The 16,232-nt window shown below is 37.3% G+C and overlaps 1 protein-coding gene across 11 annotated transcripts in view; it reads right to left on the reverse strand.

Moving 5' to 3' along the window:
* Btrc (beta-transducin repeat containing E3 ubiquitin protein ligase) overlaps positions 1 to 16,232 on the reverse strand; it is a 157,326-nt gene that overhangs the window by 87,717 nt on the left and 53,377 nt on the right. For 7 of the 11 annotated variants that reach the window (XM_048338418.1, XM_048338413.1, XM_048338416.1 and 4 more), the window contains one exon: positions 225 to 302. The exons of 2 other annotated variants lie outside the window; for them this stretch is intronic. In XM_048338418.1, the coding sequence (XP_048194375.1) occupies positions 225 to 302 (78 nt within the window). Of the gene's footprint in view, positions 1 to 224; positions 303 to 8,923; positions 9,859 to 16,232 lie in introns of those variants that run through there. 2 more of the 11 variants (XM_048338420.1, XM_048338423.1) reach the window with 2 other exon arrangements.

Genomic DNA, 16,232 nt, shown 5'->3' on the forward strand with positions numbered 1-16,232 from the left:
AGTATTTACTATATATAGCTAATTGACTATTCTATACTTGATACCTAGAATGTTTTGAAATGACTGGGAAAGTGCTACTTGATTGAAATTGATGGCTATAGCCAGAACAATTTCAGAATATAGGACTCTTAATTTAAGCTCCAATGTTTAAAGAATGGCAAGTCAAGGGTTTCCTGTCTTTTGTCATTGGAAGCTTTTATTTTAAGTAAGACTGAATTTCATACCTGTCTAAGTGAATTCTTCTCTGGTATTATCTTCCTAGGGGGTTCGCCATTATTACAGTCTTCTCTCTCTGAGGAATTCTGTGAAAGAAAGTAAGCTTTAATTCAGTTCTCATTATCTTCAATCTTATTCTGTGAGAGTAAACTGAATTACATTTCTAATTCTAAGCTAGAACACCATGTATATTTACATATTTGAAGATTTATATACATACAGACATACACATATGAAAAGGGAAACATATGCCCATATATATAAATAAATGCATGTAGGGATCTGGGTGGTAGGTATTTACCTATTTTAGCACTGCCTAGGATTACTACCTTCTCTTTTAAGTAATTAGTTGTTTTTGTTGGTGGTCGTGAGGCTTGAATTCTAGACTTATGGGGATTGAACTCTGGGCTTAGGCACTGTCTCTAAGCTCTTCAGGTCAAAGCTAGTGCTCTACCCCTAGCTCTAGCTACAGTACCACTTCCAGTTTTCTGGTGGTTAACTGTAGGGAGTTAAGAGTCTCATGAACTTTCCTGCCTGAGTTGGCTTTGAACCACCATCCTCAGATCTCAGCCTCCTGAGTAGCTTGGATTATAGGTGTGAACCACTGGCTCCCAGCTAAGTAATTGTTTTTTAACTACTGTCAATATTTGGTTGATAGAGATCCCCAAATCTAAGTTCTAAAACATAAATCTTTTTTCCCCTCAAATTTGATCTCTTTTCTTCAATACAAACTGCATAGTTGCTTTTTGTGTATGTCTATCACCTACTGGATCTTGAACTCAGGACTGGGCACTGTCCCTGCAGAGGTTTCTCTACTCAAGGCTAGTTAGCACACTATCCTTTGAGCCATAGCTTCACTTTTGGCTTTTTGGTGGTTAATTGGAGATAAAAGTCTCCCAGACTTTCCTGTCAGGCATGACTGAACCATGATCCTGAGATCTCAGCCTCCTGAGCACCTAGGAGGTATGAGCCATCAACATGGGGTCCAAGAGTTTCATCTCCAATTAACCAGCAAAAAGCAGGTAATAGAGGTATGGCTCAAGTGGCAAAAAACTAGCTTGACAAAAAGATGAGTGTAAGGCCCCAAGTTCAGGCCCCAGTACTTGACCAAAAAACAAAAACAAAATCCAACACAATTGTTACATAGAACAGAGGTAGGAATGCTTAAAAAACAACAACAGTCAAAATAACAGAGCCAATGAATAGACGCCGTCCTAATAGTGAAAGGGAGATGTGTAAGCAATGAATAGCTCTAGTTTTGAGAGTAGGAAGGAATAATGAAATATCAGCAGTCACCCCAGTGGTCTGAAGAGACTTTCCAACATCCAGGAGAACTCAGTCACACTTATACTTGCATCCTTAGCTATGAGGAATCCCAATAAGCAAGGTGTGTTCAAGCTGGATTGACAAAGTAAATTATATCCAATAAACTAAGGTTACAACTAGTTGACACAGGCAAGAATTGTGAATGGATGGATGCTAAATTAGCAGTTGAAAGTTTTACAAATAACAAGATAGTTGGAAGTGGTGCTGTGGCTCAAGTGGTAAGGCACTGGAGTCTTGAGCACAAAGAGGCTCAGAGATAGTACCCAGGCTCTGAGTCCAAAGCCCAGGAGCAAAACAAACAAAACAAAAAAAGCAAGATAGATGCATAATCTCAATATATCTTTCATTAACATAGAAGAAAAAATAGAAATCTTAGAGAAACATGACGAACCTATTAATATAAGAACAACACATCAGTTACTTCCGATGTATTTTTGCCCCAAAACCTACTCAAAAGCTATTAGACAGGCTGGAAATGTGGCTTAGTGGTAGAGTGCTTACCTAGCATGCATGAAGCCCTAGGTTCAATTCCTTAGCACCACATAAATAGAAAAAGCCAGAAGTGAAACTGTGGCTGAGTGGTTGAGTGGCAGCTTTGAGCAGAAAAGTTCAGGGATAGTAGCCAGGCCCTGAGTTCAAACCCCAGGATAGACATTAAAAACTAAGAGAATGGAGGGACAAAGAGTAAACAAATGCAGTACAAATGGTATTCACTGGACACTATACAATTTATGGGTAGAGATTGGAGGGAAATACCAAGACAGAGGGAAGGAATGACATTGTCCAAAAAGAAATGTGCTCTTTAACTGACCTATATAACTATAACACATCTGTACTTTACCTTTATAATAATACAACATTTTTTTTGGTAGGTCATGGGGCTTGAACTTGGCCTGCATGCTGTCTCTGAGCTCTTCAGCTCAAGGCTAGCACTCTACCACTTGAGTCACAGTGCCACTCTGGTTTTCTGGTGGTTAATTGGAGATAAGAGTCTCATGGACTTTCCTGTCCAGGCTGGCTTTGAACTGCAATTCTCAGATCTCAGCCTCCTGAATGGCTAGGATTACAGCTGTGAGCCATTGACACCCAGTTAATACAACACTTGTTTATAAAGCTAAGTCAAATCTAGAATAAAAGATTTTGAAATTTAAAAAAGTTCAGTAAGTGAAAAGTACTCAGGAAAAAACTCTATAAAATATATTCTATTACTTAACACTAAGCCAACCTTAAGTAAACCTGACTGCCTAACACATACTCAACACTCAGATCAAACATTACATTTTAGAAAAGAATTCACTACATTTGTTTGTAGTCCTTGAGTAACCATGATCTAATAACAGTATTCTATTAAAATACTTCTGAAAAAGATTTACATAGCTTGTTGCCATTTATATTAAGTCGGATAGTTTTATCTTAGCCTAGTTAAGCAGCTTTGAACCAAAAGGGACACAGACAACTTTAACTTCAACTGAAAGCTTTAGGGTTGTGACACACGAAGATAATACGAGAGGGTAATGCGAAAGATGAAATACTGCTAAAACACAGGCAGGACATATTAGGAAAGCGTTTTCCTTCTTTTCTTTTGGCAGACTGGAGTTTTGAACTCATGGTCTTATACTGGCTAAGTAGTGCATTCTATCAACTTGAGCTACTCCACCAGCCATTTTTGCCTTGTTCATTTTGTGAGATAGGGTCTTACCTTTATATCTAAGCTAGCAGGGACTCTGACCCTCCTATTTATGCTTTGCTGTATAAATAGGATGACAGGGACATGCCACCTCATGAGATAGAGCCTTCATGAACATTTTTGCCTAGGCTGGCCTCTAACCACAGTCACCAGATCTCTACCATCCAAGCAGCTAGGATTATAGGCTTGAGTTACTGTACCCATTTTTCTTTTTATCTCAGACTTTTTAAGTCTTCTGTCAGCTTTTACTCACTGCTTTTCTTTGGAACATATCCAATTAGTTTCTAGTTTATAATTTTTCCTTCAAATCATGTATTTTAATACTTTTTTTTTTTTTTTGGCCAGTCCTGGGCCTTGGACTCAGGGCCTGAGCACTGTCCCTGGCTTCCTTTTTGCTCAAGGCTAGCACTCTGCCACTTGAGCCACAGCGCCACTTCTGGCCGTTTTCTGTATATGTGGTGCTGGGGAATCGAACCCAGGGCCTCATGTATACAAGGCAAGCTCTCTCGCCACTAGGCCATATCCCCAGCCCCTATTTGAATACATTTGATCCTCATCTAGCATCTCAACTGCCTGTCCTCAGGTCCAGACCTCCAATACCTCTTACTACTGTCATAGCTTCTAACATCTTAACTAAAATAACATCTTTATCTAAAATATTCTATATACCACTCTTACTAAAATGAGAGGTCTCCCTAACTTTTGCCTGGGCTGGCCTCAAACTACAATCTTCATTGTTCCACAGTAGCTAGGTTTACATGCACGTACCACCATGCCCAGCCCCAAATGAATAATAATACATAATCTGGCCTGTTTAATTTTGCATCAAAACATCTGCACCATTTATATTCTGTTATCTACCATTCATCAAAATAAGCGCTCTTCCCTTTGCTTTTACTCTACTTCCCTCCCCTCTTCACTTCCTCAGTGCTAGGATTTCAGTAATGTGCTACTTTGCATGGCTCCCTTTTGCTAATTCTTTTACTCTTGATGTATAGGATTAGCCTTCTTTCCCAATCTACCCAGAGAGTCAAGTAAAAAAGAAAAAAGTATTTTATTTTTTATTGGTGTGGTCCTTGAACTCAAAGGCCTGGGTGCTATCCCTGAGCTTTTTTTTTTGCTCAAGGCTAGTGCTCTACGACTTTAAGCCACAGCTCCATTTTTTTGTGTGGCTAATTGGAGATAAGAGTCTCACAGACTTTCTTCCCAGGCTGACTTCAAAGCATGAGCCTCAGATCTCAGCCTCCTTAGCAGTTAGGATTACAGGTGTGAGCCACCAGTGCTAGCCTCCAAGTAATCTTTCTTAAGTACCACGAAGGTTGTGGTGTTCTTTTTTTATTTTTTCTTAAAAAAAAAAACAAAACCCCAAAACCAAAAACGTAGAGTTGGCAATTTAGCTCAGTGGAAGAGCACTTGCCTAGCAAGGGCAAGGCTAAATTCATTCCTTAACTTGAGGCAAGGGGGACAGGGGAGGGGAGAGGAGACCACACAAGGCACCAGTGGCTCATGACTGTAATCCTAGCTCCTTAGGGAGTCTGAGATCTGAGAAAGTTCAAAACCCAGCCTGAGCAGAAAAATCCATTAAGATTCTTACCTGCAATCAACCAACAAAAAGCTCAAAGTAGAACTCCTGATCAAGTGGTAGAACACTAGCCTTGAGTGAAAAAAGCCAAGGATAGTATCCGGAGTTCAAGCCCCAGTACTGACACAAGCACAAAACAGAACAAAAGCCTTAGTGACTCTTTGAAATCAAGTATAAAGCTCTAGATCTGGTTTTCAAGACTACCTAGAATTTTCTGCCATGGTAAGTTGCCATTTCCCTCAACATGTTTTCTGTTCTGGTTAAACACAGGGGAGGAAGGGAGCGGGGGCTGGGAATATGGCTTAGCAGTAGAGTGTTCACCTTATATGCATGAAGCCCTGGGTTCGATTCCTCAGCACCACATAAACAGAAAAAAGCCTAAAGTGGAGCTGTGGCTCAAGTGGTAGAGTGCTAGCCTTGAGCAAGAAGAAGCCAAGGACAGTGCTCAGGCCCAGGACTGGTAAAAAACAACAACAACAAAAAAAAAAAAAAAAAACTCACAAAAAATGTGATGTAATCTTAAAACCTTACGCTGGAGGGATCCTTAATTATAGTCAAGTTCACTTGACAATTATAAACACAAGAAGATTAATAATTTATTCAAGTCCCATATATTCCTAAAATGATGTTCAACTGTCATCTTCCCTAAGAAACTACACAGTTACTCCTCCATTTTATGGTACTAGAATTCCCTAACATTTTAGTGTCTTGATTCACAAAATCTGGCACTCAGACACATTTCTGCATTGTTATTCTCAACTAACAGTAAGAATGAAAGCTTATTGCGAAGTCTTACATCTCTCTCTACCCCTTAGTACATTCTGAAATAACATACAAATAATAGATACTCAATAAATAGCTCAAAACCTGAACAGATACCATCCAGCTGGCTTAAAAGTAGTTTTGAGTTCAAAGAAACTTCATTAATAGCCCAAATACAACATTATCATCCTACTATTTATAATATCACTGTGATCATTTACATGCCAATGCATTTACTTTTTATCTATAGCTGCTTTCAAAATTTAGTAGACAATGTGAGTAGTCACAACAGGGACCCTCCTCCACTCATAAAATACTTTATAGAAAAAGTTTTCCAAATCTTGATCTAGGATATAACGTTCTTTCATGGACAATCAAAGTACTTCTTTCTTTTCAAAGGTCTGGGGTGGCCTTTTCCCCCCTCGAAAAGTAAAAATTGTTTTTATGGTAACATCTGGCAGGGTCACAGAACAATATTCGCTAAGACTTAGTAAGTCGCTTATTTACTGTTTTCAGTTATCTATTTGAACATACAATTCCAGATACTAGATTAATTTACTCAATGACAGAAAACAAAGTCAGGTCAATCATAATGGCTTAAAATAATCTTTGACTAAGCACCTTGGCTCAAGGTTGGATGGTGCAATATTGACAGCCTATTTGAATAAATATCTGTTATAATTAATCAGCTCCAAAACTAGGACTAACATTTTTCATTGGAAAAGATGGGGTACTACTATTTTACCAAAGCAGATAAATTGTGATAAATTATAAGAGTGAATTTGAGTCCATTTTAAAAATTGAATCCAACTGCTTGTCATCATGAAAAATGACAAGCCACAGGAACAAAAAATATTGAGACTAATTTCTAATAATTAGTTGGACACATCATATAATGAACATTACTAGCAAGTAAAGTAAGTAACTGGATTAATCTTTTTTCCCATTAACTTAGATGACTTGAAACTAATTTTAGCCTCCACACAGACATAATTTGCAATTTATAAAAACAGCAACAATTAATTTTTAACAAAATTAAAAGATAGTTTGTCTAGCTGAATAATATCATAAAAATTCTTCAATGAAAGGTGACATAAAAATACCACGTGACTGTGTATACTTAAACAAATTTTAATTAATCCATCTAAGATACAATGGCAAAGAGTTTGGTGAGTTGAGAAGCTGAATACCTGAAATGTCCTCATAAAATATGTTCTGCTATGTTTTTATTCAGTGTCTCTCCAGTACATTTATCATTTAATATATTTTGTTAAGCCACAACCATATCAAAACTTACATAAATTTCTAAACTTCAACTGACCCACCAGCTAAAGCTTTCAAAGGAGTGCTATTTTCTAGCAATATGCCAATGTAAGCACAGTATTAGAAACTGTACAGAATAAAAGCATTCTCTGATACAAACAGGATTTCCATTATGATTGCCTTACTCCCTGTGACAGAAGTCAAAAAACTGCCAAGTAGGTTTTTCCCCCATTACATTGTCCAACCCTAATTATAAAACACTACAGATGCAGCCTTTCTCAAAATGCAAAGGGATTGTGTGTATTTGCAAACAACAACTATTTTTTATGCTTCCAAATTCTTAATCCTGTTTGGAGCTGTCAGTGGGGGTTAATGGAAGCCTTGGATAGGAGAATTCCAATCTGGTTGGCAGATGGATAGGTTGGTTATAGCTGCATAACTATGTCTTGCCTGCAGGCACAATTCAGAACACTGTTAAAGCAATATAAAGTCTCTGTCAAGCTGAACCATTTGGATCAGTAGCAAGGAGAAATAATAATAAAAAAGAAGTTCATTTCTAGGCCTTGTGCATTTATGCTAGTATGCAGAAACTGATTAATTGTCATAGTGTGCTGGTCTTCTATACCTCAGATTTCTACTTCTGGAGTAGATTTTGCATGCTAATATAATCATTCTCCCTCTTGAGACATTAGCAAATAATCAAATGAAAAACAGGATCATAATTTACTGAGATTCGAGCAATTCTCTATGCAAATTTGACTTGTTATTGCTGCTGCCTCGTTAATCTGAATGCCTTTGACAAACTCCTTTGATTTATGAACTCATGACAACTCCAATGTGTATATATTTTGCTAGATTGACATTATCATTAAGAGTGGGTGGACTGAGCTCACATGAATGGCTGATTTTATTCGCTGGTGTCTGCTGCTCAACAGCTGAGCATCTCCTCCTCACAAAGCCCCTGAGCGGCAGGCTCTTCCCATCTTCCCATCCATTCATCATCTCGATGTTAATTGGCCCAGGCTTTAAGCAAATTTTCAACACGATTTAAAGGCACGATGACACTGATTACTGACCCTCTGCCATACGGTGCCTATTGATTAACCTGACAGAGATGATGAGCTTGAGGGAAACTAGGTGTGTGGGGACCTCAGGGGGAAAAATATATTGTCTATGCAGGCAAACACTTGTCATTACCTCACAAGCCAGAATTTGCACAGCATACATTCTTAAAAGATACTACTGCTCTAATATCTACAGCTAACACAAAGTACTTTCTGTGTTGAGAGATGTTACAAATATGTCATGTCAAAATACATGACACACTCAGTATTTAGAAGAATTCCCCAGATAAATGGCTACCCTTTTAACAAATTACACTCGTAGTGGCTGATATATACATACATAGACATACACAGACACACATATATGCATACATATGTACATGTAGTATATATGTTAAAGGGTCTGGTAGTACCTATCAAAGCACAATAAGAACAACAGAGAAACAAACTAGAATCTTGAAAATAGAAGCGAAGATTAGAATTATCTGCTGCCATCCTACCACTATTACAGTAAGCTGTCGTATCATTAAAAGGAGAGATATTCTTAAGAGAAAATATCAGCCTGATTTCACAAATTTTGTTCTTTTTAAAAATACTACTACCTGATTCCAACTGCCAAACCATCCCTAATATAGAAATTAACAATATTTTACATAAAGCAAAATAATTTTAACAAACAACCCTTCAACTCTTGCTTACTCATATTTAATAACTGTTATACAAACTGTTTACCTTGGGAAATTGTGCAGAATGTGTGAAGTTAAGCTTTAGAAAATCTAAATGCTTCATTATTAAAGGAAGAAGACATAAAAGTTAATACATAATAATTACTGAGCACATATACTAATGAGCAAAAATCAGCTTTAAGATACTGCTAGGTGTGCAAATGTACACAAAGTCAGGCATCACACTATCAAGGATCTGACAAAAGAAAAATCTTTAGATAGAGACTGCTATGATTTCAAACAAGCCAAGAAAATGCTAACCCCCCACCCAGCCATATATATCACCTTGTTTACTTACGAGTCCTGGGAGTTGAGGGGGGGACAGCCAATACACAATTTTATACACGAAGATTGTGGAGTAGCACTGTTATTTCAAAAGTAAAATAATAGAAAACTGTACAACAGCTCAGCTATAGTCCCTATACTACAGTGACAGGGGCTGTTAATGTAAGAGATCAAATGTTTTTCACATCAAAAGCATTGGTGACTGTTACACTGGAACATGTAGCTTACTCCCTAAAAGCCTGCCTCCTGCTCTTTTAAGATAAACAGGCTCAACTAAGCACTGAGATGCTCTGATAAGGATGGAAGAGATGAACCACACCAGGGAGTGACAAGGCAGGAGCATGAATGAGCAATGTTGCTTTTGTTAACTTTCAAGCCAGAAAATATCTCAGTACAACATTTTAATATTTTAGCTACCTGAGAAAGACAAATTCGTGGCAATCAATATAGGGGACCTTGCCCCAAGAAGTTAAAACAGTAATGTCTGTTTTGGGAAGAAGAGAGATATTTCACAGTTGTCTGAACCTATTTGCTTTGTGACTTCTTAATCAAAGGTTCTAACTTCATATTAGCAATGGCTGAGTATATAAAGGAATTTCTTATCATGTTAATAATATGTTCCACATCAGAAACAACAGTCCATTAATCTCTAATGTTTTTCTTAGTTCTTAACCGTTGGTTTAAAAACAAAACTTGATATCTTACAAGTACGTAGATTTTCCCACTTTTTCTGCTTAAAATGACAATATAGTCACCACTAGTAACTATTTATAATAATATGGGCTTAAGGTTTTACTATTCCAAATAGGCTTGCAATGCCCCATCTATATACAATCACAGGTGTTTCTCTTGTGAAACTACCAGTCCTTGGAAAGTTTCTTACACATTCATACTATTTAAAGTATAACAGGCTAGGAATGTGGCTTAGTGGTAGAGTGCTCCAGCATGCATGAAGCCCTGGGTTCAATTCCTCAACACCACATACACAAAAAAGGCTGGAAGTGGGCACTGTGACTCAAGTGGTAGTGTTATCCTTGAGCAAAAAAGAAGCCAGAGACAATGTCCAGGCCCCAAGTTCAAGTCCCATGACCAACAAAAAATAAATAAAATAAAATCACAAATATTATTTTTTACTGATGTTTACAAATTTTTAGTTCCCAAGGCTGAAAAGTATGGCTCAGCATAAATCTTCAAGTGTATATAAAGAACAAAAGCACACTTTAAAAAGTCATACTCAATACTTCATACCCCTTTGCTTCCTCTTAAAACACTAAGTAGACCAAGTTCATTTCTTATTCTGGATATCTGAACCTAGTCTGTAAATTTTAGATTTACAGTAAGTACCACTTTCTCTTTTACCACTCGTTTGGACTAAAGTAGGGGAAGGGGGACCCATGGACTTAGGCACTCACATCAGTAATCCTAGCTACTCTGGAAGCAGAGATCTGGAGGATTGTGGTTTGAAAGCCAGCCTGGGCAGAAAAGCTCATGAGACTCCAAATTCAACTAACCACAAAAAGCCAGGCTGGAAGCACAGCTCAACTGGTAGAGTATCAGCATGAGCAAACAAGTGTCTTTGGTTGGTGGTGGGGTTTTGTTTTGTTTTTTGCCAGTCCAGGGGCTTAAACTCAGGGCCTGGGCACTGTCCCTTAGCTTCTTTTGCTCAAGGATAGTACTCTACTACTTGAGCCACAATGCTACTTCCAGCCATGGTACTGAGGAATTGAACCTAAGGCTTCATGCATGCTAGGCAGGCACCTCTACCACTAACTCTCATTTACAGCCTGGAGAATGTTTTAAAATAGTAAACAGTTAATAGGATTTACACCAACAACATATTCCTAAAGGGTTTAAAATATAATTATAACATATAATTATAATTTCTTTTTTTTTTTTTTTTTTGGCCAGTCCTGGGCCTTGGACTCCGGGCCTGAGCACTGTCCCTGGCTTCTTCCACTTGAGCCACAGCGCCGCTTCTGGCCGTTTTCTGTATATGTGGTGCTGGGGAATCGAACCTAGGGCCTCGTGTATCCGAGGCAGGCACTCTTGCCACTAGGCTATATCCCCAGCCCAATTATAATTTCTTAAGGATCGAAAGCATATATAATAAATTCATGTCTTCTTTTAATATTACAACAAAATGAAAGTAAAACCAAATAGATTAACTTGGAGTAAGATGGGAAGATGAACCAATTTTACTGCCGAAGGGATAAACAGTATTCTAGGAATTTTTGTTGTTGTTTAAACCAATGCTCTTTGAGGAGAAACAGATTTTTAAAAGGTATTTTTTTTTCCTCCAATAGAAGATATTGTTTTTTTCTGAAATAATGCAAATGGTTTCTATTTAAAGGATGTGTCTCTGTATTACTCTAACAAAATTACTTCTTCTAAGTCCAAGGTCTTCAAATGATTGGTATACTAGAGACTGGCTATACACCTTTAATTTTCCATTTTGCCTACCATACAAAATTTTGTTTGCATTTCTGATATTCTACAATTATATTATCTTTACTTCCCATGTCACAGCTCTTCTACCTTCTATCTATAGAATCACAAGAAATCTACATTATTTTCTTTTCTCAGAATTATCTCAAAAGTCTTAATAATCAAAGAACAAGTCTTACCATCATATAATAGGAGTGAAGGAGTAGATATTAATGGTCTTTTGTTGATTTAAGAAAAATAAGTTAGAAACATTAATTCAAATGTTCCTAAATTATTGTTTTGATTGAGTTTAAAGTGACCATTTTATTTAATCATCATTTTAGCACACAAAAATCAAACGGGGCTCATCTTAATTAATGATCTGTTATTAGCTATCACCAAAATAATTTGTTTTAAAGAATTTAAAAAAATGTTCCACTAACTTCAGAATTTGATGGTGGATAAGAGGTTAATTTCAAACATTAATTTTAATACCACAGCACTTGTTCTTACAGTACAAAGTTTTTCATTTTATACAAGGCGAGCACTCTTGCCACTAGGCCATATCCCCAGCAGTTTTTCATTTTATAATAAATACTTTTGGCATTAATATGGGTGCCAAACTACCCTCTTGTAGAAATCAATGAATTATATTTTAGTCCTGAAGACAATGAAGAAATAGTCAAATTCAAAAGCAGTTACCTATTACTGATTGCTGTAACAATGGATATTCTGGGTGGGTAGTGGTCAGTAAAGAAAGCCTAGACATTTCTAAATGCCAGTAGTCCCCAACATCTCCTTTCCTTCTGAGTAGAATGAAGTCTGAGGGTACTGACTGGTGGGTCATTCAACCCACAAGAGCCTAGAAAGGTTTTAAGAATAACAGAGGTCATGTAATTGCCAAAAGAATGTTAGCCACTCAATCAAAATGGATAATTAAATGACCTACATGATTCCTGAAATAGCTGCTCTATATTTGGTCTATTACTTGTGTCCCTTAAGATAAGCTAGTCATTTGGTCTGTCTTGACCCGCAAAAGTCCAACCTGTGCCTGGAAACTAGCTACATTCTTCTCTATTGCTTCATAACCCCCACCACACTATACTTTCAAGAGGACACACATTTAAAAAATCAATCTGTATCCTTCTCCCTGTGTGCTCTCTGGAATACAAAGCAAAGCAAAGAAAAAAAGTAAATTCCTAGTTCTGACCTTTGGGGAGCAGAATAAAGAAATACAAAAAGTATAGAAGGAAAGTCATGATGTTTTTTTAAAAAAAGTTTTGCTCATAAACTTTCAAAGAACTTTATAGCTAATATGAGATTATTACTATTTTATTATTATTTTGTGTGGGTGTAGCTAGTCATTAAAACTCCAATTGCCTAGACTGCTTTTTTAAAAAAAAAAACTTTAAGTATTAGTATTGGACTGCCTTTTTGATAGTGTGAACTATTGGGCTATTAGACAATCCTGGCCCAAGTATCAAGTCTATATAGAAAGCAAATTGCCTCAACAAAATGTAATACATATAGCACTGGATGTTTATGTAATAGTAGCAAAAGGAGCAAGTATCTCACTTCAAATTTTTATCTGAATAGTTTAACCACCACATAACAACACTGGACTAGAAAACACAACCAAATAGAAGCAAATGCATGAAATAACAAAATGTACTAGAGAATTTGCCTCTTTAGGAGAAGGTCTGACTGTGGCCCTGGAAGTAATTGTATATCTAGCAAGCACTACAGAAAGAGGCAAGGGACAAGTAACCAAAGACAACCCTATAATAATGGCCAGGGACAAGGGATGTTAGGGACAAAAGAGCTCACATTTAGAATACCTTGGAGGCTTGTAGGATTTTTCCGTTTCCACAGGAAATTATGTCGCTTGAGGCTACTGACTATCATGATCTTTTACTAGTACATGAATGGCTTATTAAACCTAGAACATATCTGTTTTAGTTAACTTCTGGGCAGGGAGGGGGGCAGAAGGAGAAAAGAGAACAAAATGTACTTAAATGCTGAATTTTTTTCTCCAGGCTGAATGCCTTTCATCCAATAAGACATTCAAAGCAGTGACCCAGCAAATGGATTGAAAAAGCAATCTTCCGTCCCAGTGCCACATTATCATTCCTATTCAGTATTCTCCATGAGATATCTCAATCAGCTGTGTGTAAGTGACAACGCAGCCCATTGCTGGGTTAATTAAACATTTGACTTTAACACCCTCCCCGTCATTAAGCAAATAAAAACAGATAATTCAAACTGCACTTCATCCTCAGGGTACACAACACACATGTCAAAATTAAGAGAGTCCAAGGCCTCTAGAGAATTTTGTTGGGGCTATAATCAGTTTAAATCTTATCTGGTTTATCAATTATTCTATTGATTAAACCAAAGTGATTATACACAACTCCTCTGCCACATGGGATTGATGTCAGCAGAGTAAGAAAATAACTCCAGGAGGTTCCAAACTGATTTAAAAAGAGACCAAAAGACAGACCAATAATAGTCGATTATTACATACCAGTGATCCATAGACTGAAGAGTTGATTCTTAGTTTCAGGCGGGTGAAGTGAACTGTTTCCAATCACTATGTTTCTTTGATATACCTTACGGTTGGCTTGAGTAAATTTATGTTGTGAAAGATCAACATATTTTCTACTGATTTAAACAGAAGCTAGCATGGTCAGAGAAGTTAAGATATATTTTATAGATACCAACCCTTAGCTGTAACAGAAAAAAGCTAAAACAGGGAAGAATAATATTTTTCTAATTTTCTTACCTACATGTATATGGCCAATAATATGCATAGAAAAGAGACAAGAAATGATTCTCCTGAAAATACGTACTCATGAAATCCTAAAACACCAAGTTCATATAAAACAGAATCTAAGATATCAAAAAGATCTTACCGCAGATAAGAGTCATGATTCCTTTATTAATTCCAAGGGCAAATATCTTCAAAGCCATTAATAATGCTGAAAATATAGAGCTGTATCTTCAAATGGAATGTGATGTCCAACCAAATCGCATCGGAGTTACTACCAGAAAATTTTAACCACAACTTAGATATCCTCCTGCCCCCATTCATTGTGTGATTTCAAGTGTCTGGAACCCTTACCATGTCAAAGCCAGGCATGCCCTTTCTCTATATGAGTAAAACACTAATAAAACCTACTAACAAAACCAGGAGAGGGGAGACATAAGACACACCTGAAACCTGTGTACTACTAGCCATGCTCTTCAGAAAGGCAATGTGTTGACACCACATGTTCATTCAACCATAATTTAACTTATCTCCTTCAGATTTGTTTTCAGGCAGGCTAAGAAACCTGCATTAGCATGCTGTATTCTACACTCACCACTAGAAATACTGAGGGTGCTATTTGTAATTGTATTCTTTTTAAGAGGTTTGTTCTCTGCAGCTGTTTTCTGCTTGCAGTGTATTTTGTGTAATCAGCACATCATCATAAATACATTGGCTGTTCCCCTGAGGGTAGCTGTCAGTGTTTAATTTACAGAACAACCTGGCCAATGTGAATTTTAACATTACAGCACTATGGCAAGGAGTTACCACATTCCGTAAAAAACAAGTTTCTATGAATTTTTATATCAAAAGCTAGTCCCAGGACAATTTAGACTCTAGAAATAGACTGTTTAAAGAAGTACTTTATACCTTATATGCAACAGACTCTCCCACTGATAAACTTAGCAGAAGCCTTGAACTAACTATAACTCCCAAACCCCAAGTGGGTACTACCAACACTGAAAACACAAAGATTAAGAATCTATTATCTACCAGCAGGAGGCAATATAACAAATGTTATCCTCTTCAGAACCATCACTGCTCTCTTAAAAAGTATGGAAAGAGTCAGACATCAATCAGTGGCTCATACCTCACCATAATCCTAGGTACTCAGGAGGCTGATCTCTGAGGGGATTCTTATCTACCATTAACCAACAAAAAACCAGAAGTGGAGCTGTGGCTCAAATGGCAGAACACTAGCCTTGAGCAAAAAAAAAAAAAAAAAAAGCTTAGAGACTGCACCTTGAGTTCAAGTCCCAGGACGGTCACAAAAATAAATTGGCTGCTGGAAATGTGGCTTAGTGGTGGAGTGCTTGCCTTCCTTAGCACCACATAAATAGAAAAGCCTGGAAGTGATGCTGTGGCTCAGTGCTAGCCTTGAGCAAAAAGAAGCCAAGGACAGTGCTCAGGGCCTGAGTCCAAGCCTGAGTCCAAGCCCTAGGACTGGCAAATAATAATAATAATAATAATAATAATAATAATAATAATAATATCTCATTCCTTTTGGAATGATTCAAACTTCCTCAAAATTGTAGTAAAATTAAATTTTAAAGTAGAGATTCCTAAAATATATTTATATATAAGATTTCCTAACATCTTTAAATTGACCTCAATATTTTTAAACCCTGATAAATTTTATTACATTTAAAATTGATATACTTTGGGGCTGGGGATATAGCCTAGTGGCAAGAGTGTTTGCCTCATATACATGAAGCCCTGGGTTCGATTCCCCAGCACCACATATACAGAAAATGGCCAGAAGTGGCACTGTGACTCAAGTGGCAGAGTGCTAGCCTTGAGCAAAAAGAAGCCAGGGACAGTGCTAAGGCCCTGAGTCCAAGGCCCAGGACTGGCAAAATAAATAAATAAAATAAAATTGATATACTTTTGCATAATCAATTTTCTTAATCTAAGCTGGGCACCAGTGGGTCACACTTGTAATACAAGGTACTCAGGAGGCTGAGGATTGCAGTTCAAAGCCAGCTCTGGCAGGAAAGTCTCTGTGACTCTTAATCTCTAAGAAAAAGGAGGACTGTGACTCAAGTGATAGAGTGCTAGCCTGGAACAACAAGAGCTCAGGCATAGCACCTAG

Source organism: Perognathus longimembris, chromosome 2, assembly GCF_023159225.1.
Source record: "Perognathus longimembris pacificus isolate PPM17 chromosome 2, ASM2315922v1, whole genome shotgun sequence".
NCBI classification, from domain to species: domain Eukaryota; kingdom Metazoa; phylum Chordata; class Mammalia; order Rodentia; family Heteromyidae; genus Perognathus; species Perognathus longimembris.